The sequence below is a fragment of the Dreissena polymorpha genome, chromosome 11 (genome assembly GCF_020536995.1).
Source record: "Dreissena polymorpha isolate Duluth1 chromosome 11, UMN_Dpol_1.0, whole genome shotgun sequence".
Taxonomy (NCBI): Eukaryota; Metazoa; Mollusca; class Bivalvia; order Myida; family Dreissenidae; genus Dreissena; species Dreissena polymorpha.
In genome coordinates, this window is record NC_068365.1 from 10,084,269 (window position 1) to 10,110,690 (window position 26,422).

General features: G+C 38.8%; 1 protein-coding gene across 1 annotated transcript in view; it reads right to left on the bottom strand.

The window, feature by feature from the left end:
* LOC127850256 (adhesion G protein-coupled receptor L4-like) overlaps positions 1-25,259 on the bottom strand; it is a 33,454-nt gene extending 8,195 nt beyond the window's left edge. The window contains exons 1-17 of the mRNA XM_052383135.1: positions 24,595-25,259; positions 13,556-13,716; positions 13,155-13,291; positions 12,856-12,992; positions 12,406-12,468; positions 11,230-11,298; positions 8,939-8,986; positions 8,342-8,769; positions 7,849-7,957; positions 4,332-4,435; positions 3,687-3,872; positions 2,930-3,113; positions 2,618-2,734; positions 2,165-2,352; positions 1,796-1,851; positions 1,393-1,513; positions 957-1,060 (exon numbers count right to left, since the gene is read on the bottom strand). Of these exons, the coding sequence (XP_052239095.1) occupies positions 957-1,060; positions 1,393-1,513; positions 1,796-1,851; positions 2,165-2,352; positions 2,618-2,734; positions 2,930-3,113; positions 3,687-3,872; positions 4,332-4,435; positions 7,849-7,957; positions 8,342-8,769; positions 8,939-8,986; positions 11,230-11,298; positions 12,406-12,468; positions 12,856-12,992; positions 13,155-13,291; positions 13,556-13,716; positions 24,595-24,673 (2,291 nt within the window). The 5' untranslated portion in view covers positions 24,674-25,259. The remainder of the gene's footprint in view (positions 1-956; positions 1,061-1,392; positions 1,514-1,795; positions 1,852-2,164; positions 2,353-2,617; positions 2,735-2,929; positions 3,114-3,686; positions 3,873-4,331; positions 4,436-7,848; positions 7,958-8,341; positions 8,770-8,938; positions 8,987-11,229; positions 11,299-12,405; positions 12,469-12,855; positions 12,993-13,154; positions 13,292-13,555; positions 13,717-24,594) is intronic.
* Positions 25,260-26,422: the final 1,163 nt, after the last annotated feature.

Here is a 26,422-nt window from a genome sequence, read left to right on the forward strand (position 1 = left end):
AAAGGGACAATGAAAATAAATGGGGTAGTGCGAAAACTTTAACATTTGCTGCATATTCTAAGTGGAAAAGGGGCCATAATTATGACAAAATGCTTGATAGAGTTGTCTGCTCTTGTTTATAGGTTGGGGTCATGTTGGTAAACAAGTATGCAAAATATGAAAGCAATATGTCAAGGGACAATGAAAATAATTGGGTTAGTACGAAAACTTTAACATTTGCACGCTAACGCTAACGCAGACGGTCACGCCGACGCCGGGGTGAGTAGGATAGCTCCACTATATATATTTCATATATAATAGTCGAGCTAACACTATATATATTTCATATATAATAGTCGAGCTAAAAACGACATTTTTTTCCGTCCTAAGACAAACATTCCAGAATAAAAGCGCAGACATGCTAGTTACATGCAATTCTGTAACAAATGTTAAGGTAAGGACCATGAATTGTAAATAGTCCACACTTAACTTCTTTTACAATGGCATTGTAAATCGTTAAGGTGTGGTTGAAATACCTTCAAATTAAATTATTTAATTGGACAATTACAACGAACACACATAAGGAAAGAACACGATATGTATAATACGATACTTCGCATTTCTCCTCTCTCCTATCAAATGCAGCCTTTTAAATGTATTTCACTTTAATACAGTTTTAAAATCCCCTTTTAAAACTTCTCCTATTAATTTATATATTCTGCAACTATCAACTTATCGACTCATCTATATTGGAATTTATAATACAACTGACAAATTCGTTTGAAATTGTCGTTAAAGCAAAGACGACTTTGAAATGTTATTACACTTTTAAATACGTCAATATAATCAAATACGTGTATTGCACATTTTTTTAAATAAAATAATAGTTCAGCATAACAGTTTGTATTTCTAAGCTTTACGTAAAGATTATGGGAAGTACGGACAAATTATTTGCGATTCTGACAATGTCCGCTCACCTTAAGCAGACGAAGGTGAGCCAGCTAAGGAAACAGCAGACGACTGAGATGATGATGCCAACGTAGGTGATGTAGGAGAGGGTCATCACGTGAACATCTGATATCTGTAAATACATTGCTCTGATAAAACGCAATTTAATATATGCGCGTAAAGTGTCTTAACACATTCCGCCTTAACTGAATTTTCGCTAAGAAGATATTTCCGTTAAACACAATAAAAGCGTAAAGTTTTGTCCCTGGTAAGATATGCGTTAAGCCATGTTTTCCCAGAGCGAGGCTCATGTATATGCATCTGCTAATGACGTAAAATTCATTTTAATAAAATAAGCCTGAAACAGAATATGATCCGCAGCTTAGATCAAAACAAAACATATCCGAATATGGCGCGAAACACGGGTTAATATATTTAACCAAAGGTTACTGATACGTGACAGACCTTAGTGCTGTGTATATCCATGAGGATGGCGAAGTTGGTCATGTGATCACAGCGGCATGTTGTGTGGGTGGAGTTATACTTTTCCAGGGCACAACCCTTTTGTGACCAGCCCCCTGAGAACCTGCAGGAAAATGTCTGGGATATAATTCTGATTTCTGCCAAGAAGTTAATACCGCTCATATCAACTCTTTAATATTGTCTACACATGTATAAATATGCGTCGCGATTGTAAATAATTTTGATCTTGAATGGACACATTAATCTAGTAAATACAATTTTTAAAATAAGAATGAGCACATCATTCTCAACCTGACCGATGACAAAATAAAAGCGATGAATTAAGAAAAACATTTTAAGGCGGTTGGTAGATTGTCATTCTATGAAAATTTCGTTGTGTTATTACCCAATACTGAAATTCCAAAACGAACATTGTTGCTCGTGTGATGCACCATTGCCTCTCTGAAAAAGGAATCAAATTATGCTAATAATTGCTAAAACGTCAAGATAATTACTTACGTTGCTTGTGTATGGTTTGTATTTTCAGAAATATGTTTACAACCTATGTAGAAAGCACTAAATTAATGTTCGTTAAATAAAAATAAACAAACTTTATAAATTAAAAAAAAAAATGCTTAATACGTACTGTTTGCATCAAATAAAAAAAGATCAAGTTAACCAAATGAGTTTTCAATAGAATAAGAGCAATTGTATTTAACAAACTCAAATAACACAGAAGCTCATAAGATTGGTTACACTCAAGGCAAATTCTCACATTTTCCGTTTTGAAAGTGAACGTGACTGGCTTCTGTAGTTGTGTCCCTGGTGGCTTGTCTCCGATGGCGGCGCTCACTACGTGACTGATCACGCGTTTCTCCAATTGGTCTCCCGATGACGTCACTTCCGGCTTCAGCAATTCATCCATGTTGGTGTATTCGATGAAGACGAGCTTTGCTAGACCTTCTGAGAAAGAGATAAATATGCATCAAACACAATCGCAAAATGATGCATGCTTTATTTCGGCAAACTTTATTTGCAGATGAATTAGGTCATACACTGCTACTTATTGTTGATCACTTGTGATTCTAATGCTTCTTGAATAGACTCATAAACGAATAGGAAAACAAATACTTTATTTACCTGCATCAAATAATTTACAGGTCGTTTTTACAAATTATTGTATTTACGAGAAGTCTGTCTTTAAAACCAGTGACGTCAGTGACATTACCTTTCGTGAAAGCTGCCAAGTTTTCTCCCGGAACGGCGAATGCGTTCTCGCCGCCTTGGTACTGTACGGTGCTTGGTGGCAGGAAGTGGTCCACAGACACCACGTGCAGCTCAACACCTTTGTTTCAAAATAAAGGGTACAAATACAACTACACAGTGCATTATAAGTACATTAAATTTTGTACTGAAAAGGGGGAGCCCGTTTCTGTGAAGTTTGGGACCAGTTGTACTTTCATGACTTCCATGAACTGTATTTGTCTTTTGATAATTACTATAGACATAAGCAAATTAGGACTATTTTGTGGAGACATACCCATATTCGTCTCCCTGATTTTCTCCACGCCCGGTTCCCGGTACGCTTCTAACATTGCCATGGTAACGTTCTCTACAGAGCGCACAAGAGAGGCCGCAACGGTCCGCTGGTTTCCTGCTTCCATCGATGACCAACTCGCCCGCTTGTCTTCGGCCACCAGATTGTTACCGAATTTTAAGACGTTCTAAGAGAAAACTGTTTTATATGAGCCTTGGTCCGGGAAAACTAGGTTTAATTGGACAATGCATTTGCTTAAAGTGTCATCCCAGATTATGCTAATGAGGGACGACAGTTTCCACCTTTCGTTAAGAAGAGAGCTCTTTGATAGGCCAAATTCCATAACAGCGGAAAGTGTCGTCCCTGTTTAACCTGTACGAACTGCACAGGCCAATTTGGGACGACACTTTACCCCCATGCGATAAAAACAAATATCCCAAAACGAGACTCATTTGTTTAACCTTGCGGAAGGACAGTAATGAGAAAATGCAATCATGCATTTAACAATGAGGAAACCGATTTAGAACAGGAACAATATATGTCAGATTATGCCACCAGAATGCATGAATCGTTTACCGGAAAACGTCCGTCTTAAACGTACACTATTATTAGCCGAATGTGTATGTTAGCCTGTGGTTTATATTCCCTATGCTGGAATGAATTGACACGTTTCTTTTTGTTGTGTATTTAAGTTTTAATCTCTTTTATAAGAGAGCATTCACTAAGGCATTCACATTGTGTACATTGCATCGTTTCATACCTTGATTATAGCTTTAGCCTGAGATGCGTTTCCGGGTCGTGCCTGCGCCGCTGCCTGCATAAGAACTGTGGACTGGTAGAGGTCCTGCTCCGACATGGCGCCCGGGGCCGCCGACACCGCCGCCAGTGTCTCCGTGAACGCCACCGCGGCGTCGGCGTTCGCTGTATTCGACAGGAATTCGTCCATCTTTAAAGAGAATGTTATTGACTCTGCATTACATAGAATGACTTTAATAGGTTTAAATTCGCTTATATATAGACACAACAATACAAAACAAATCGAGCATACGAGTGTTGAGTCGTTGAAATTTATATACTAAGCGATAAACAAAGTCATTTGGGAAATATTACAATCACCAAATAACACAATATAAAATCAATGTGTTATATATGTAATTAAATTGTAAATCTAAAAGTTATCCTCCAATATCAATAATAGCATATATAATATATGCTTCTAAGAAATATCATGATAAAAAAATCTAATTAAAAAGGGAAGATATAAAGTCACCCAAGTTGACATTCATAATAAATTGACAAGACAATTGTTTTTTTATTAATGAAGTTTTCTAGCTTGGTTTCGGAAGAATATTTCATCAATTAGCAACACTAAACAAAATTCGATAACTTCACAAAAGGTATATACTTTGGCGGTAAGTTCCCGGATGGTGTCGCTGGTACACTGGCGGACATTAGGTTCCCCTCGCCAACACACCACCGGGGATCGCGAGCACCGCCAGGTGGCCTTTCCTATGGACCACCAAGGAGTAAAATGTAGAGGGTTACAGTACACGAGACACATTTACACAAATCGTAAAGGGCAAATTGACATTATGTTACCCTCCCCCGAAAGTTTAACGTAGTTTCTCCAATTGAGTTATCGGACAGCAAGCACGTCAATCAAACAAGTATAGCTGACGTTATATAAAATAATGCATGTATATATAAAATAAGCAGAATGGACATTTAAATCTGTACCTCTTCAAAACCAGTTTTTGAAGCGATTTAACTTTCAATTATTTATGCGATAGGAAGCCTCATTGTCCCGCATTTGTTGAGATTACATAAACAGCGAGAGATTTAGAGCAAGCAATATATACTACGGAATACCGTTAGGACCATCGTGGTTACAAACTAAAATCTAGATGGCGACAATGCGATAGTGCGATAGTACAATGGCGACAATGCGATAGTACGATGGCGACAATGCGACAACGCGATGGTACGATGGCGACAATGCGATAGTACGATGGCGACAATGCGACAACGCGATAGTAAGATGTCGACAATGCGACAATGCGATAGTCATATCGTACTGTCGCCATTCTATCATCGCTTTTTCACCATTGCCCTATCGCATTGTCGCCATCGTATTGTCGCACTGTCGCCATCGTATTATCGCACTATCGCATTGTCGCCATCGTAAAATCGCATTGGCGCCATCTTATTTTTGCACTGTCGTCATCGTATTATCGCATTGTCGCTATTGTATTGTCGCACTGTCATCATCGTATTATCGCAAAATCGCATTGTCGCCATCGTACTATTGCACTGTCGCCATCGTATTGTCGCACTGTCGTCGTCGTATTATCGCACTATCGCATTGTCGTCATCGTACTACCGCACTGTCGCCATCGTATTGTCGCACTGTCGTCATCGTACTATCGCATTGTCGCCATCGTATTTACGCGTTGTCGAACTGTCGCCATCGTACGGTCGCATTGTCGCCATCGTACTATTGAATTATCGTCATCGTACTATCGCATTGTCGCCATTGTACTATCACCATCGTATTGTCGCACTGTCGCCATCGTACTATCGCGTTGTCGCACTGTCGCCATCGTACTATCGCATTGTCGCCATCGTACTATTGCATTGTCGCCATCGTATTATCGCATTGTCGCCATCGTGCTATCGTACTATCGCACTATCGCATTGTCGCCCTTTGGATTTTAATGTGTAACCACGATTGCCCTTACTGTATTCCGTTATATGCAGACTATTCACACACAAAAAATGGAAGTGCATACTCAATCGAAGTATGTTTGTGAACAAAATGTTGCAGTATATATTATTATACCTCACTTTTATTCACAATGCTAAGTTCCCATCGGCCATCGTGACATAGAAATACTGTCAGACCCAGCGGGAAACAAAATACTGTCCAAAAAATACTGTCGCCCGCTACCTAAGCAATCTCGTGCGGAATGACGTCACTTTGATTGTCCGCGCACTGTTTATGAATAGATGACGTCATGTGATTTTCATTCCTATGTTAGATTTACAAAACACTTTAAGAGACATACTTAGTACTGTTTAACTAACGAATTTTTATTTTCTGTGATAATAAATTGACTGTGTTAACCAGTGTACTTTTATTTTTGTTTTACAATTTAATGGTTGTTCATAGCTGAAATTAAATACAATTATTGACTATTAAAATTGTTTATGGTTCATATAAATTGTTCCTTTTTGTATTTTTTTGTCGTTTGACAGCATTTCCTCAAGTTGACAAATTTATTGTCACCCTGTCAGCCATGTAATATTTATATACTGTGCTTCGACCTCGTCCCTAAAAATTGATTTGTAAAAAAAAGAGCAAAAGCGAATATTTCTTTTAATAGTAAGTGTTGAGTTCCTCTGATTCATGTTACTCTGTTGTCGCATTGTTCTTTCATCGTATGCATGTTAATGCACTTCGTACTTTCTAACTTCTTGAGTGTCACCCGACCACATGTTTAAGAAGACTGACGATAACAACAACATTTTTTATAGAAACGTCATAAGCTTGAACGTTTCTGGAATGATAACTTTTGATATCATGGAAAACTAATTTATAAGCAACTGATATAATATTCAATCAAATGCGTCAATGTATATAAATATTCTAATATCGTCTGCGTCCTGAATTAATAGACCGCCATCAAAACAAGAAAACATGAAAGACATTAGCAAATATAAAATAATCCAGCAGACTATCCATTCTGCATTAGATTCACGTTCGGATAGTCATATTACATGTTTGCAATCAATCGAGTTAAAACATGGATAACTAGTCCAAATAACGCCGTGGTATCAATTGAATTCAGACACCATAGGTTTCTGGCATTTATGTTTTACTAGATGATCCACGATAGAAAATTAAATAAAACGTATTCGTGTGTGCCTTTCACAATTGTATCGGTCTGTGGCGTGTCTCTTTCAAATTAATTACGTTTAATTCGAATTAAAATGCCAAATGGTTTATGTTTAATTACATGTCCGCCTGTATGTTGTACATAAATTAGGGGCTAAGTAGGAGTTTCGGTGCACGTTTCAACCCGTCTAAATCCACATTGCTTATCATGTATACACTAACGCCAATGATATGCAACTCGTGTTTCAATCCATTAAGTTAATAAGCCATAACCCAACATAATCAAATTAAATCTCCATGATGTCTGCATGCTATCCTATTTGCAACATCGGTATCTGTGGTGCATGATTTAAATAGATTATTGATGAAAGAGAAGTATGTTCATTTTGTGATGAGTATAGTGTGAGCATCGAAGCTGTTTCCTTGTTGATTATCATGAATTAACGTTTCATATTGTGTATCTGCGTGTATGAAATAAATATGCTTTCTATTGTTCTTTAATAATAACAAGAATGTATATCATATCAGGCTTTGCTCCAATGTAGTAATCGGAGGCAATTGCTATTCTTATAATTGTTTAATCTGTACGCAGAGTTGTCGTTCCTTGCTCTCACTTACAGTACATACATATGTTTAAGTATTATATTATTAAAAATAGTATATTTTTCTTTTATATTTTGAAAATCGAGTATTATTTTAGGTTCATTATAAAACAAAAATTACCTAAATATAAGAAAAGTAAAAAAACAACAACAGTAAAACTATTGTACCACGTGGCTATCATCACAAGGTTCGTTATGACGGCAGGATTTGATCCAGCTATGCTGGTTCCAGTCAAATCTCTGCACGGAGGTTGATAACTGCTCTGTGGTCATTTTCAACCAGAAAGGTGCCTTACACATTAACTATATTGTACTTTGCGCAGTTTCTTACATATAAACGAAAACGACCAGGAACATATCATACATCGCATTCGTATCGCATGGAATTAACGTTTTAGAAGTAGTTGATTCTAATGACGTCATACCGTTTTCGCACGGCACTGTCACCTCGAGGCCTGCTTCGCTCCGGGGCCAGGATATTCCGAAAGCCGACACCGGCGGGCATGTTCCTTCGTAGTTTACACTGTAACATCCCTGTAAATATATTGTTAGGTCGGTTGATAAACATTAGGAGTCATTTCAATTTTAGTACATATTCATTAAGACAATTTTAGTTGGAAACAAAATAAAAACGCAGCTGTTTAAAAATTATTTTAATGATTTCATCATATAAATTTAGTTTTGATTTTAAACATCTCACTACAAGTTTAACCATGAAAACAACCTGACACCATTGCTTCAAAATTAGTTAGAATGGGCATCAAACTCACGATGTTTTAATCAATTAATGGAAACAATTATTTGTTATAGAAATTAACACATTGTTTACATTTTCCTTCAGCACATTTTCATATATGTATTCATACTTATTCCCTATACTCATAATAAAATCAACAATTATGTGTAATGTCATTTTACTTGAAAAAGGTCTTTTTCTTTCTCGACGTCATCAGGCTTTCCGTTGGATTTCACAGTTGTAGTTTCCGGTGTCTTGCTTTCTGTACTATTGGTTGGTTTATTACCCGGATTGTCAGTGGAATTATTTCCCGGATGAGCTGTTGGTTTATTTCCCGGTTGGTTTGTTGGTTTATTTCCCGGATTATCCGTTGGTTTATTTCCCGGATTGTCTGTAGATTGATTTCCCGGATTGTGTGTTAATTTGCTTCTTGGATTCTCTGTTGTTCCATTCCCTGGATCATACGTTGGTCTACTAAGTGGAGTCTCAGTTGTCTTATTTCCCGGATGGTCAGATGGTTTATTTCCCGGATATTCCGTTGTTTTATTTCCCGGATTTGTTGTAGGTGTCGTCCTCTGGTATCCGGATGTGATGGTATGATCCTTCCCTCCTGTTCAGTTTTTATAATATGATATGTGGTAGAGATGTATCCTGATTGTAAGTCATCTACATAAATCATTGAACGTTTGTAAATACAGCATAAAGTTTTGACGGAAAACTTAGTTAAGTTTTAAACTGAATTGCAACGAATAAAACGAAAGTAACTCTGTAACACTAACCAGTTACTGCCGTTGGTGTTGGCGATTCACTTTTTGATGCAGGAACAACTAAAATCAGGTTTATTTAACATTATTCACATTGAATATATTGACATAATTGTTTTTCAGAATATTTATGTTCTACTGTTGATTTTTGAAATCGAATTTAAATCATAACTAGTGTTGTAAAAAACAGTGTAATATACATAAGAAATGATTGTTATCAAATCGAAATTATGTCCTCACGTTGATAACAAAAAATAAAGTCAATACGTGGGTTTTATGTCAACCATTTATGCGAGCAATGCCATCAGTTGTGTACATTTTCTTTTGCGTACTAATCAAATTGTCGAAAATGGGTAATTAACACTAGTAATCAAACATATTTATTTCTCCCATGCAAACTATTGAAACCTGTATCTTTATTTCTCTGTGTTTTGTCTTGGCATAAAATTATAATAAACATTAAATCCTGTGTAAGTTCTGTGAACTTTCTCTCACTATAGCCCACTGAAGGAGTGCGGTATGGTGAGTAAAGCGGACGACATCTCCGTTAGTTTGCTTATTCTCCAATTACGATGTATTGCATTTTCAATATGAAAGGGCAATATGTTTATGAACTTTTTGCTAACTATCTAAAAACGTTGATTTTTTTTTTTGGAGTACCGGAATCACTCCGTCACGTTAGCATAGATGATTTTAACCGGTGATATGTTCGCCGTATTCGGGGACTTGGATTCAATTCTTAAAATGATTTTTATTTCGGTTATATCAAACAAATATTTTCACTCGTGGCTCCGACGCTGTGGAAAATATGTTATGTTTTATCCCACATAAAAGAATAATATGATATCAATAAATATTTTCTGTAAACAATGACCCAGCTGCTTAAAGATCAACATATCAATATCATTTACATAAATAAGTGGTCCGCTGTACGTGTAAACGAAACTTATTTGCAACTGTAAACAACTCTTATTTCATTGATGTTCTGGTACCCCTTCCTTTTAAGCTTAAATTTGTTATTCATACAATCCATATATATTTTGAAAACAAGTATTAGTATCGTATCTACCCACTTTTATTCCTAGAGAGACGTTGTTGAAACTTTGCGTAAATGCATTGAATGCGTAAAGTTTCATTTAAAATTCGGGAATCGGATTAAACGGGAACGACACTTTCCACTTTTATGGATTTTTTTGTTTAAAGAAATTATCTTATAAGCTCACTTCCAGTATAGGTGAATAGTGTCGTCGCTAACAGTCTGTGCGGACTGCACACGCTAATCGTGGACGACACTTTACGATGGTGCATTTAGCCTCGTTTACCCTTAGCGCGGCTCAATTATTATATCAGCCTTCCATTATGTAAAGTATTATTATACTTTTGTATATTACGGGTTGTTTTTATCAATTTCTGATTCATAAAAGTCATGATAAACTATAAGCAGGGGAATGCTTGTTACGGGAGGCGGAAAACTACAACGGGCGAGGCATGGTATGGTATTGCGCAAGGGGGGGGGGGGGTTAGAGGGTTAGGGTTAGGGTTTGGGTTAGTGTTAGGGGTCGGGTTAGGGTTTGGGTTAGCCTAAACCCAACCCTAACCCTAACCCGACCCCTAATCCTAACCCTTACCCTAACCCTTTTTTGGTGTTATCACCCCTGACCATGCCTCGCCCGTTGTAGTTTTCCGCCTCCCGCTTGTTACAGCCAGTTAGCTGTAGACAATTAATGCAATACTTTTACAGCAATGCTATACATAAACTCGTGTGGATATTTAGAACTAGTGAATCTCCTGTAGCAATATCAGGAGAGAAATTATTTTCCATAAGACTTTAATTCAATGTGAATGGCGCATGTTCCCTACAATTCCAGGCAATACAAGCCAATCGAAAAATAGCGATTAAAGCTTGGTTCACCGCTTTTGAACCACGATAAAATAATAAATTTATTGATACAATTTTAATCAAATAATAATACATATGTTTTGCAAGAATTAATATATTTAGCGACATGTGTTCCAATTTCCAATCTAATTTTCACTGTTATGTTACAACGAACGAAAACAATTAAATAACCCAAAACAATAAAAATGGTCAAATCTAATCACAATTTGTATATTATAATTAATTTGTATTGATTTTCTTGACATGCTTTATCACCACCCAATGCATGACACAGAAAGATTGTCGCAATAAAGGAATACGCGTTTTATTAAAAAACAATTATTGCGCATAGATATTTCTTATTAAGCGAGTGGTTTACTATCTTAGAACAACATAAGTGTTGAGTGAAAAACGAATCCTTACTTACCAGTTGAAGTAGATATCGACGTAGCCGATGTTGCTTTATTCGTGGAACGGCTGATTGGCGCCGGGGAATCTAAATAGTACATTAAACATAATGGAAAACAAGAAAGAGACAATCTAGATTTCAATTTTTTTTTATTGAATAGCAAATTAAAAAAATAACGAAATTTCCGAGCATATTTAGGAGAGACACTCTTGTAACTAGTCTTTACAATACGAAAAGTGATTGCACGAATGCGTGTGTTGTTCTCCTGGCTTCTTACAAAGGCTTATAGTCGTACCGTACCGTGGTAAACCCGTATCCATTTTGGTCTAATCGTACGGTAGTCAACTCGTACACAAATGTCAACTCGTTCCTTATTCAAAATATTAATATATAATATCGCAACGCATACCCACAAATAAAAAAACACATCTAGATTTTAATACACCATTTTGCATGTCAATACTTTCACGTGATAATAAAGTTTTACACCATGGACACAATTATAGCAAACATGCCACTATATAGCTTAACACAGGTTTTCACGCACAAGGTTTGAATTTTTAATTTCAATACTTTCACGTGATAATACAGTTTTACACCATGGGCACAATGATAGCAAACCTGCCTCTACTTTACGCAGGTTTTCACACACATGGTTTGTATTTTTTTATATCAATACTCGCACAAAATGAAAATGTTTTACACCATGGACGCAATGGCTGCAGACCTGCACCCCATACACAATATGACTTTAAATAAGCTGTGAGTGAATTGCAACTCTTTATATATCGTGCCTTTTCATATTATCATATTATCAAATAATCCTTAACAAACATTTTCGTGTGAGAGGTGTTATGGGCAAATTAGAATACTTATATCAAAGTTTAAGTTTAACATATTACATTAATTACGTTAAGCATTCGGAACGACTGCATTTCAACGTTTGATTGTGTCTTTATTCAATATGACTTAAGACTGTTCGTGAAAATTTAACTAAATGAATCGATTTTTTTTCGTATTTTATATGACCGAATGAGTAGTACCAAACAAAACCTTTTTTTTCAAAATGGTGAACCAGTGATTAACTTTATATTTGTCGGTGTTTATAAGTTCGAAGAACATTTACTATAAAAAATGAATGCTTACAACAACGTATTGCCTGTTCTCATTTAAAGTGCGTTTAAAATCGCTTACCAGTCGCGGTTGACGTAGATGACGAGGCCGTTGATGGAGAATAAGTGGTCGGCTTTGGTGGCACTATACAGGTAAAATAACAAGTCATTGGTGCTTTTTTGTATGTTTTAAGTTATTTAACCCATTTATGCCTAGTGCACTCTCCCATCTTTCTAAACTGGATCAATTTATTTCCAAAATTAGGGATGTCTAGTATATTTATTTCTATATTTAGCATATTTCTTACAGAAATTCCTTTAAGCAATCAGCGCAGACCCTGTTGAGACGCCGCATCATGCGGCGTCTCATCTGGGTCTACGCTGTTTGCCAAGGCCTATTTTCTAGACGCTAGGCTTAGATGGGTTAAAAAGCATTTCAGTCCTTCGGTATTACTCCATATAACATTCGAAAATAAAATGTAACGCACGCCATAATATACAATTGTATATCATAGTATATAATGTTACCAACCTCTGTTTTGCTCGCAGATATATGGTAAGGTTTTCTTGCAGGCTTCGACTCTGATAAACATCTGGTATTCAAGTGCGACACAGTCCTCTGCAGAGGAAGTGGGCCTTTCACCGTTGGGTTCGCCCGGGGCCCAATGTCTATAAAGGCCAACAAGTAATTGTATGGCATTGTCTGATATCATGTTGGTAATATTCGATATCTTTTAAATGAAAATGACGTCAATGATGGACATACATGAAACAGACAAGTTTAGTTCTTACATAAGGTGATAAAAGTGACTATGAATTTCTAGTACTTACGGAAGTCCCTTGATGTACGGTGATCCATCCACCCATGTCCAGGAGGATCCTATTTCGTCGTCCAAGTTCTCTAACCCCACCCACCATTTCAATAACAGCTGACTGAGTTTACTCTTTAGAGGTTGATGCAAGGCATCCTTTAAAAAACAACAACAAATTCAGTAACACACATCAAAACAAATAAACATATTTGCGAACTGAATAATATCGAATTCTTAATAATGAAGTTTGTAATATCAACCGCTATGTGGTCATGTAATATTTTACATTTAGTATATTGAACTCGTCGTGTCTTACAATCACACTGAATTATTGGTTAACATGGCCAAGCGGTGTACCTTGAACAAACTGCTAATAAATCGACAATATTGGACTAACAGAACAGATCAACATTGACTCACAAACTCTGATTTATCGCTTATCACAAGAAGTTCTGCCCCGATGGCCTTGCATTCTTCGCGAGCTTCCGACCAAGACCGGACGTTGGTGGCGTTGAAGCGCAGACATGCGCGATGGACGCGTTCCCAGGGCGGGTCACACTGGATAACTTCATCGGATGAGGCTGGTAATCATACAAACATAGCGGTCACGTGATAGCTTTCTCAACAATGTCTTTATAAAGTGTAGAGACATATTTTCATAAATAAATCTCATGGAAATCTCAATAAAATATATAAAAAATATACGACTTTGAAGATATCGTTATGCAGGTCAACAGCAGCCGACATTCAAAACAATTACAATATCGGTGGCTTTTATATGAATGTCTTGTTGAAATAAAAGATTTAGCGACTTAATTTGGACATGCGTTTTCTGTGCAATGTATCGCAAGGAATACATCATAACAGGGTGCAGGATCACGTGACTTAATGGGGTTGACACAAAAAAAAAATAGAAAAAGATACTGGTATAACCATTATCTATAATTTTGTGTTATAACCCCTAAATAACCATTATTTATGATGTTGTGTTATAACCCCCAAATAACCATTATCTATGATTTTGTGTTGTAACCTCCAAATATTTCATAGTTCATTTTATTTACATGTACGTGTGCAGTTTTCATTAATGGAACAGAACTCTGTAGGTTTTAAAAAATCTGCTTCATCTTGTAAGCGTAATTTCATATTTTTCTCAACTTCAAGGGGAGATGATTCTGAACTTATTCTTACGTTGCTCATTTCGATAGGGGTTGAGTACTCATTGATATGAAAACACTGTAAAAAATTGAAAAAAAATTGAATGAAGACTGTAAATTGCATAAAGAAGCTGCATTTCACAAAATTCAGTAAAAGATCATAATAGATTTATTGCTCCGATATTCATCATTTTCAATAGGGTTCGAGTAATACTGATATAAAAACTGATATAAAAACACTTAACAAGTTTGGAAAGATTCGGACGAAAGTTGTGAAATCTTTTAAACAAGTGGACATTGTTTATTTTGTCAAATATAATAGAAAAAAATTCTGGACTTATTGTCCCGATGTTTCTCATTTTAAATGAGGTAAAAATGCTCATTGATATGAAGACACTGTAAGTTTGGAAAGAATCTGATGAAAAATGTTGACATAATCACCTAACCAAGCAGTTTTTCACTTTTATTTTTAAATTCAAAGAGACATCTTTCTGGACTTATGGTGCGATATTGCTCATATAGAGTTTGGGTTGGGTCCTTATTGATAAAAAAACCTGTGCAAGTTTGGGAACAATCGGATGACAATTTTGGACTTCGAACAACAATTTCAAAATGTCTCAAGTCCTAAGGAAGATAACTATGGACGTAATGGTCGGATAATGCTAAAGGGCCCATACCATCCGGATAGTAATACGTGTCGCGCTTCGCGCTCTATATGTGGTTCTTAAAAAAAAAACTCCGAGGAGAGCTTGACTCTATGGAAACGAGATGCTGGGACACCGCTCCTCCTTGATAAGCGGCTGCTTCCTTTTTCGCAACTCATTGTTACAATCAATAATACGTGTCGCGCTTCGCACTCTATATGTGGTAGGGATAGTACCTAGGACCTATGATAGACAACCATAAAAATACATGGATAATAGATGTGTTGTTTGCATTTATTTGTTAATATAAAAAACACGTGTATTTTTTATAAGATATTTAAGTGATGTAAGAAATTTTAATTAACGTTATCACCACGCGGCATCGATTAAATTAAATAACAAGAGATGTGTTTGTCAGAAACACAATGCCTCCTATTGCGCCACGTTGAAGCCATAAATTGACCTTTGACCTTGAAGGAAGACCTTGACCTTTCACCACTCAAAATGTGCAGCTCCATGAGATACACATGCATGCCAAATATAAAGTTGCTATCCTCAATATTGCAAAAGTTATTACCAAGGTTAAAGTTTTGGGACAGAAATACAGACAGAATGGCAGACAGAATGACTACTACAGAGGCATTAAGCTACGCTTTGCTGTGGGAGACAAAACAACAGCATGGCAAAGCTTGGAGAAAGGCATTGTCACAGGATGCACAATCTCTGTGGTCCTGTTTGTGATGGGTATGAACCTCATCATCAATGCGGCGAAGAGAGAGACACGTGGTCCAAAAGCAGCATCAGGAATCTACTTACCTCCAGTTAAGGGATTCATGGATGACCTCACTCTGACAGCAAAGACCCACATCCAAGCAAGGTGGATGCTTTCGGCCCTAGAAGAGGCAGCAACTTGGTCCAGAATGAGGTTCAAACCCAGAAAGTCCAGAGCACTTGTTATCAGGAAAGGCCAACCAACCAAGAAATTCAATCTGACAGTGCAAGGTGAGGACATACCATCGATAATGGACAGCCCCATTAAATGCCTTGGGAAGTGGTATGATGCTACACTCCAAGATGGGAACAACATCAAGCGCATCAAGAACCAGCTCACTGAAGGGCTGAAGCAGATTGACAAAAGCGGACTACCTGGCAAATTCAAGGCCTGGTTATTCCAGAATGGACTTCTCCCACGACTGATGTGGCCACTGATGCTTTATGAGGTGGCAACAACAGTGGTGGAAGGACTGGAGAGAACCATTAGTAGGCATTTGCGAAAGTGGCTTGGCGTACCACCCAGCTTCAGCAACATTGGACTCTATGGACGATCAAATCAACTACAGCTCCCATTGAGTTCGTTGGTGGAGGAGTACAAGGTGGCAAAGGCCAGACTTGTCATGACGCTGAAGGATTCAAGGGATGACATGGTCCGAAGAACAGGTGTTGAGACCAGGACGGGAAGAAAGTGGTCCGCTAGCCAGGCTGTAGCGCAAGCCGAGATTCGCCTGCGACACAAAGACATTGTGGGAACAACGGCAGTGGGAACACAAGGTCTGGGCTCTGCGGAGACGAGGAGTTGGAAGAAGGCGGACAGTAGGACAAGGAGGGAGATGGTCCAGGCAGAGGTACGTCTGGCCGAAGAAGAAGATCGAGGCATAAGGGCAGTGGCAATGGGGTGCCAGGGTGTTTGGACAAAGTGGCAGACTACAGGAAAGAAGATGACATGGGCGGATATCTGGCGTAGCGAACCTCTGCGCATCAGTTTCCTGCTCAGGTCAGTCTACGACCTGCTACCTTCACCAGCAATGGGGAAAACGTGACGACCCAACCTGCCCACTTTGCGGAAAGATAGGCACGCTAGAACATACACTATCATCTTGCCGGACAGCCCTTACACAAGGAAGATACAGGTGGAGACACGACAAGGTCCTCCAAGAACTGGCAGACATAGTGGAAAGGGAGAGGCGAAAGAAGAGGACTGTGAAAGAGACCAGAAAGATGCAGTTTGTAAAGGAAGGGGAAACCATCAAGAAGCAGCAGGCGCAAGCAGCATCGATCCTAGATCGTGCACAGTCATGGGAGATGGCTGTTGACCTGAAACGCAGGCTGGTTTTCCCAAGTGTAGTCCAGACAACACAACGCCCCGACATGGTGATCTGGTCGGCAAAGGACAAGTGTCTGGTGATGGTTGAACTCACAGTTCCTTGGGAGTCGCGCTGTGATGAGGCGATGGAGAGGAAAACAGCAAAATATGCTGATCTGCAGAGGGAATGCAAGGAGAAGGGGTGGCACACGTGGCTATTCCCAGTGGAGGTCGGCGTCCGAGGCTTTCCGTCAAAGTCTCTCTGGAGACTTTTCACTGCACTTGGCCTGACAGGAAGAGACAGAAAGCGAGCGGTCAACAGACTTGGGGATGCAGCGGAGAGAGCATCGAGATGGCTTTGGCTGAGGAGAGAAGAGAGGAGCTGGCAGCCGTCTACTGACACGTAGGGGATTGATCAACCCCTGCGGACCCACCACCTGGAGAATGTATCGAGATTAATGGGTCGAAACATTCAGTGATCGGTGGCTCTCGACTGAGGATGTCAGTAGTCCAGCAGTTTAACGACTGTTTACATTTCATTCCACATCTGGTTTACCAGTGACTTCTAGGAAAGACTGGATGACAACCGAGAATAGAACGGTGACGCTGGAAAGACAGATGACCACCAGGAAGGCCTTGGAAGGGCACGACGGGTTGGCAGCCCTGAATGCAGTTCCTGTGAAGGAACAACCACAAAATCAGCTACAGACCCACACACAGAAGAATACCCCCAGAGTCTTCCGAGAGGGGGGGGAGGATGAGAGACTCACAAGGAAGGATACACCGATGACGACTAGGCTTGTACAACGGACATTGACCGGAGAAGTAGCAGTAGTGAAGTGTGGCAAATGTGACAAGATCTGCAAGAATCTAAGGGGACTGCGGATACATCAAGCCAGGACTTATTGTGGGAAATCAGACACCCAGACGCAACGCTCAGGTGGTACACCTGGTGAGACGTTGGAGGATCCAAGTCGGGAAGAATCCCATAGAACTAGGAACCTCTACGCTTCTGAGAATCTGGTTTCAAACACCCAGGGCAGGCAGCAGGAAGAGGACGACCATGACCCTCTTCTTGATCTGCTTCCCCCACTGGAGGATGACACTCCAGCACATGCAGAACCAGCACCACTAGTACAAACAGCTCCGGGAGATGAGAAGAGGCGCCCGCGAATAGCATGGCCCAAGACGACAGACCGGCGAGCGTGGCAGGAGCTAGATAGAGACGTCTCCGCTATACTGGAAACAACCCTCCAGGGTCCAGCTGACCGAAAGATAAGAGCAATGACGGGCCTCATCTATACTGTAAGCAAAGAGAGGTTTGGCTTGGCTGAGAAGAAGCCAGAGAAGCCAGCCCCAATCATCAGCAGAATACAGAGGCTAATCAAACAGACCAGAAAGGAGCTTACAAGTGTAAAGAGGCAGTATAGAAAAGCCAAGGAAGAAGAGAAAGTAGGACTCCAACAGTTACGAAGCACTTTACGAGAGAAACTGAGCACTCTCAACAAGGCTGAGCAAACAAGACAATGGAAAAGGAAGAGGGAGAAACAGAGAGCTAGATTCATCCAGAATCCATACCAGTTCTCCAAAGACATCCTTGACAACGAACGATCAGGAACATTAGAGAGCAGTATGGAGGACATAGAACAGCACTTACGCAATGTTCACAGTGATCCTTCACGGGAGGTTCCACTGGGTGACTGTTCAAGTCTAGAACCAGAAGACCCACCAGAAACTCCTTTGGACACAAAGGAGCCATCATTGTCTGAGGTACAGCACGTAGTGAAGAAAGCGAGGACAGGCTCAGCCCCAGGCCCGAATGGCATTCCTTATCGTGTCTATAAGATGTGCCCTGGCATTATTCGGAAACTATGGACCCTACTTAGAGTTATTTGGAGAAAGGGCAAAATCCCGGATTGCTGGAAGAGAGCGGAGGTAATATTCGCCCCAAAGGAGAAGGACTCGAAGGATATTGGTCAGTTCCGGACCATTTCTCTGCTCAACGTAGAGGGGAAGATATTCTTTGCAGTCCTAGCCAAGCGACTGACAACGTTCCTTACTGACAACAACTACGTTGATACGTCAATTCAGAAGTGTGGAGTTCCCGGATTTTCAGACTGCGTCGAGCATACCAGTGTTCTCAGCCAAGTGATCAGGGAGGCACGAGTGAACCATGATGACCTGACTGTAGTGTGGCTAGACCTTGACAACGCTTATGGATCAATACCCCACAAGTTGATTGAGAAGGCACTTGAGCAGTATCATGTACCAGAACACGTTTGTAACCTGGTAAATGACTACTACAGAGGCATTAAGCTACGCTTTGCTGTGGGAGACAAGACAACAGCATGGCAAAGCTTGGAGAAAGGCATTGTCACAGGATGCACAATCTCTGTGGTCCTGTTTGTGATGGGTATGAACCTCATCATCAATGCGGCGAAGAGAGAGACACGTGGTCCAAAAGCAGCATCAGGAATCTACTTACCTCCAGTTAAGGGATTCATGGATGACCTCACTCTGACAGCAAAGACCCACATCCAAGCAAGGTGGATGCTTTCGGCCCTAGAAGAGGCAGCAACTTGGTCCAGAATGAGGTTCAAACCCAGAAAGTCCAGAGCACTTGTTATCAGGAAAGGCCAACCAACCAAGAAATTCAATCTGACAGTGCAAGGTGAGGACATACCATCGATAATGGACAGCCCCATTAAATGCCATGAGTGGTATGATGCTACACTCCAAGATGGGAACAACATCAAGCGCATCAAGAACCAGCTCACTGAAGGGCTGAAGCAGATTGACAAAAGCGGACTACCTGGCAAATTCAAGGCCTGGTTATTCCAGAATGGACTTCTCCCACGACTGATGTGGCCACTGATGCTTTATGAGGTGGCAACAACAGTGGTGGAAGGACTGGAGAGAACCATAAGTAGGCATTTGCGAAAGTGGCTTGGCGTACCACCCAGCTTCAGCAACATTGGACTCTATGGACGATCAAATCAACTACAGCTCCCATTGAGTTCGTTGGTGGAGGAGTACAAGGTGGCAAAGGCCAGACTTGTCATGACGCTGAAGGATTCAAGGGATGACATGGTCCGAAGAGCAGGTGTTGAGACCAGGACGGGAAGAAAGTGGTCCGCTAGCCAGGCTGTAGCGCAAGCCGAGAGCCGCCTGCGACACAAAGACATTGTGGGAACAACGGCAGTGGGAACACAAAGTCTGGGCTCTGCGGAGACGAGGAGTTGGAAGAAGGCGGACAGTAGGACAAGGAGGGAGATGGTCCAGGCAGAGGTACGTCTGGCCTAAGAAGAACATCGAGGCATAAGGGCAGTGGCAATGGGGTGCCAGGGTGTTTGGACAAAGTGGCAGACTACAGGAAAGAAGATGACATGGGCGGATATCTGGCGTAGCGAATCTCTGCGCATCAGTTTCCTGCTCAGGTCAGTCTACGACCTGCTACCTTCACCAGCAAACCTGCACAGATGGGGAAAACGTGACGACCCAACCTGCCCACTTTGCGGAAAGATAGGCACGCTAGAACATACACTATCATCTTGCCAGACAGCCCTTACACAAGGAAGATACAGGTGGAGACACGACAAGGTCCTCCAAGAACTGGCAGACATAGTGGAAAGGGAGAGGCGAAAGAAGAGGACTGTGAAAGAGACCAGAAAGATGCAGTTTGTAAAGGAAGGGGAAACCATCAAGAAGCAGCAGGCGCAAGCAGCATCGATCCTAGATCGTGCACAGTCATGGGAGATGGCTGTTGACCTGAAACGCAGGCTGGTTTTCCCAAGTGTAGTCCAGACAACACAACGCCCCGACATGGTGATCTGGTCGGCAAAAGACAAGTGTCTGGTGATGGTTGAACTCACAGTTCCTTGGGAGTCGCGCTGTGATGAGGCGATGGAGAGGAAAACAGCAAAATATGCTGATCTGCAGAGGGAATGCAAGGAGAAGGGGTGGCACACGTGGCTATTCCCAGTGGAGGTCGGCGTCCGAGGCTTTCCGTCAAAGTCTCTCTGGAGACTTTTCACTGCACTTGGCCTGACAGGAAGAGACAGAAAGCGAGCGGTCAACAGACTTGGGGATGCAGCGGAGAGAGCATCGAGATGGCTTTGGCTGAGGAGAGAAGAGAGGAGCTGGCAGCCGTCTACTGACACGTAGGGGATTGAACAACCCCTGCGGACCCACCACCAGGAGAATGTATCGAGATTAATGGGTCGAAACATTCAGTGATCGGTGGCGCTCGACTGAGGATGTCAGTAGTCCAGCAGTTTAACGACTGTTTACATCTCACAGACAGAATGACAGACAGACAGACAGGCCAAAAACAATATACCCCCGATCATTCGATCCGGGGGCATAACAATGTCCAATTGTAGTAAAATGGATTTGAAAATGTCTACATAAAATAAAGCTTTATTATATTTATTAACCTGACTGAAAAAAATTGTCAGCCGCCGAACTGTTCCGTTCGTGCCGGAACCCGGGTTTGATCCGTCGGCCTTTAGATGATTGTTGCGTACACAATTTCAGTCTAACGCTCTCCCAACTGAGCTATTCCGGCTGACATCATTAATGTACTGCTATTTGGTGAAGATGTATATAGCGATCGTTATTATATGTCTATTAATAATCTAATACATTGTACGTTTTCGTACTACTACGCCTTCCAATAAACTTGCTTGTCGTCAAATATCGTACTACATCGATTCTCCACTAAATAAGCAAATTAGAAAAACCACAAAATAAATATAATTTGATTATGTTTTGTTTTTATACAAAACCAGAAAGTTTCGCGTATTTTCCCAGTCCCTGTGATCTTTCCCCTGTGATCAGTTGTGGATCAGTTATTAATTAAAACAATTAGCATTGCATTATTGGCAATAAATGTTGTAATAAATGAAATAGGCACAAATGCAGTACTTATTTACACTAATTTACACAAAAAATCACCACTATGCAAGATATTCTTAAAACAAAAATATATACATTGGTCCGTAAAATAACTTCTCCTCCCATAAGCGAAAAAAAATGCATTACATACTAGTCGCCGCTCTCCAGAGCGACGTCAATTAAACGCACTTACTACCTACATTCGAAACATGCACTATAAATGTGAATCCGAGGAATCATATGCACTGTATTAGTTGTTTTCTAGTCATTATAAAAAGCGTTGGGTATCGAAACGTATCGTTGCGGAGGGCTTCATAATTAACTGAGGCTTCATTCGTGCATATGGATACAATGATGTTTATAATATCGATGACCTAACTACACTTACTGTCGTAATCCTCCCGTGCCACAACTAAATGTGATTACAAATACAATATTAAAACATGATGTCGCCATGACTGGTAACAATATTGGCCACAAAGTGATACGTTTGCATTGAAAATAGTTGACAGCGTTGTGACTAGAAATAAACAGGGCAAAGATAGCATAAGAACGCACAACAAAGCACATCCCGTTAATAACGTTGTCTAAAAATCCTCTAATGCCGAAAGAAACAGAGACAAAATATGGAAATGCGTATGTTCAAGTACTGGTTAATATGCTTGTAAATTTGAATTCCTATAGCCAAAGGGGGTAATCACGTAAGGATCAAGATGGCGACGCCCTTGTCGAAACGGTTGTGTTTCGCCATTGTATACGCTTCATTACTTTAAATGTTAATGTTTTAAATGCCGATCACTTTTCAGCCATATCAGTACGAAATTAGAGATTAGCGTTTATTCCCTTTAAATATTTACTTTTTATCTCGACTTTACTCGCTCGAATTTCGTTTAGCGGGAGCTGTAAGTTTGTGATCCCGCTAAAAAATTTCGTAGCGATTATTCGAGGTATAGAGCCAATTTAAATACGAAAAAAGCTATCCACTTGCTGATATGCCTTAAAAGTAAGCGACATTTAAAAAAGAATAAACATAATTAAGGGTTTACAACGGCGGAAAATAACTGTTTCGGAATGGACGTCGCCATCTTGATCGTCACGTTAATACCCAATCTGATTGCAACGAAACAAGAAATCAGTTTTTGCTAAAAAAAGACATTAACTTCCGATTTGTCAAAAACAGAACAAATAAACAGACATGATAACACGTTTTTTTTATACAATAGTACTTTTGTATAAATGAATGGTAATGCTATTAGAAAAATAATTAATACAAAGTCAGTGACTGGTTTGATTATGTCCGTATTTTGTGTACCAATGTCGGCCTCTTATTTCTACTAAATTTTATGAGCGTTCATGCACCAATTTATTAATATGTCAGAGACTTCCTGTTAAAACAAATCCTGAAAGAACATCAAACTGATTCCGATAAAAGATAAATATAATAAGCTGCTAATGTAGCGGTAATTTGTGATGTTGGTTGTTTATGGTGCCATTAATTGTAGTAACACATGGTTCGTGGTATAACGGGTCATTTTGACGTGACATGCCAGGTTGGTCCAAAATATTTGTATTCGATATTGTTCCCAGATTGAGACTATCTTAATATGTGGGGTGCAGTGATGGACCATTAAAACCCTAGATGGTGTTTTTAAAACAACATAGTATATGAATACTATAGGACGACTTTAAACCGCATAAAGTTTGTGGAAATTAAATAATATTGGATCAGACGCACAGAAGTTCATAAATGAAGCATAACTGTTTTACAATCACATTCTAAATATCTTTGGGGAAAAAACAAGTACATGTTTCATTATAATTTGTTGAACGATATTGAACAACATTTAAAACGTACATATAATTTTATAAACGAATGTGGGTAAGTTATGATTTCAGTAACTTTGAAAAAATAACTGATAAATCCCTAGCCAGCTTAAAATGCATAGACGCTTGCTGTATCTTCGTCATAAGTGGAAAAAACGCACCAATTATTAAATTAACCATAGAGCTTTCCTTTTATAAGTGTAGAGCTTTTTTCCAATGCTCAATATAAATGCGAACAATCAGTATCCATAATTTAAATATACACCAGAAAATACCATGATTATTTCATATAATACCGACGGAGAAAATAAAAATACACGAGTTCAAGCATTGCCATTCCAACGATTTCTGCGGAAAATATCAGTTATTAATATTGTAATTTTCATATCATTGAGATGACAAATAAAGTGAATATAGCTAGAGGCATTCTCATAAAATGACGCTTTAAATTCCGATCTTGATGTATCTGCAGTTTGCCTTTTATTATCTATGAGTTATTGGCATAAAATAGACAGCACTTCGCCTGCTACATTTAATAGTTTTTAAACACATGACACATATAGTTTTAATAGATGAAATAATTAAGATCTTTTTCTTCAGACACCAAAGTCGAATTCTAAAAATGTTTGTGTAAATGTTTGCGACCAAAATCATTCACCGATAATCAAATCTATACCAACTGATTTTATTTCATTTTATCCTAGCTTTTAACCATATAAGGCTTTTTACTTAAACATATAACAACGCGATCCGTATTATATGACTGTTCGTTTCTCTACAGATTTACACTAGCTATTTACTGCAGTCAAAACTATATATCACTTCCAAGCACTGAAAAGGTGACCATTACATACTCACCAACATGGGTGGTTAGTATCATCCCCAATACAGTATTCCAGAATACTTTTAAATACATCTCTATGTGTCTTGTTTTCATTTACACTTTACTAACTTCATTGCCTTCAACAGTTTATCACGAGGAAAATTTATGTTCCTACTCACATGTGAATCTATCCCTCATCTTAAATATGTCTCATCCAAAATACATCAATAAATGTCCTTTTTCCTGCTTTTAAATCTAAATTAGCTACAAACGAAAACATGAGATGATATAATTTATTCACCGCTGGTCAAACGTTATCAGTTTAAATATGTGTGTCACTTTGCAAACATTTAAGTAAACCCGAAAAAATTAAAATAGACTTCGGAAGAAACCGTAACAACCCATGTTAATCCTTGGTTTATATTTAACAAAATTTATCAATACAGCTTTTATGTTTTCACTCTCATATATCCGAAATATTACTTCATCCGATAATGAACACTCATTTTTTACTTTCAATACATCACCATGCTCCCAATATTCAAAAGCTATGACTTCTATATACGCCCAGCCAAAATTGCATACATTGCTTTAATTAAATAACTACATATATTCACGGCAGAAATGTCGACATTTCAACCTCCTATTAAATGCACTTGTTTACTTTGCCACGCATCATTTGCGATGCGTTTCATGAATGTGTACATATGAACTACAACTAGACGTAGGTGTATTGACGATAATCGATTACTCATATATGACGTTATGTCAACAGAAAAGATTCTTGTGGTTTGTTATATTATAATTTAACATATAACATGAATTTCCTAAAATCTTTTACCATAGATAACTCAGGGCAGTTAATCTGAACAGTATGAAAGAAAGCTATTGTGACTTCGTTATGTGTTATTGTTGTTATGATCTGTATTTTTTATTCAAGTACGATTTTTATTCAAAACTTGCAATGCAGTATGTCCATATAATGTAAGATAGCACTTTTTTTTTTAAATATTTCCATTAAATCACGCATTAGTATTTGTTTAACGTGTTATCAAGTCTAACTTCCAATCAGTGTTCTAATTTATAATAATCAATTAAACAATTTAATATCAACATTCAGGTTCGCATTAATGAATTACTAAAATTTTATAACTTAAATAAAATGTACTAAAACCACAACGGGAATCAAAAGAATTTAAAACATTTAACAATATTCTTACGTGGCAGTGTTAATATATTATTTCATTCAAAGGGACATAAGACAAATACTGGTCCAATATAAACACATTGACCAGTCTGTCTCAAAAGCAGAAGATAAAGCTTCTCAACAGCCTTTGATTTTGATTGTAATCGATAAATATTTATAAATTACGTGTACACTTTATCAAATGAATCGATTACGTGTTAACTATAGTTTTCAGACCAACAAATAAATGTTGTCTCTCGTGTGTGTATTGTTTAATAAAAGAGAATGAACGAAAAGAAGTAAAAAGTACTTGTAATTTGAATTATCCATGAATTTGATTGGATATTGTTTTCATTTGTGCCGAAAATAAGTATAAGGTGATCAAATTGTTTCCTTACAAAGGACTCCTCAGATCAGTACAGTATTTATAAGATCTGGCTTTTTGTTATCATAGTTCCATACTTTTTTACATGTATAGCTTAGATCATACCATACATGCGTCGTGTAAATTATGGGTGAAATTTATATATGACCACTTGTTTGTAACACTAAATAAACATTTCTGTGAAATTAATTTTGAAGAGGCTCTTAAATTGTCATTTGGTTAAGCCGGAAACTATTTTACCTAATACTAAACATATTCAGTGTCCCATATATTCAATATCAGTCATTTTCCT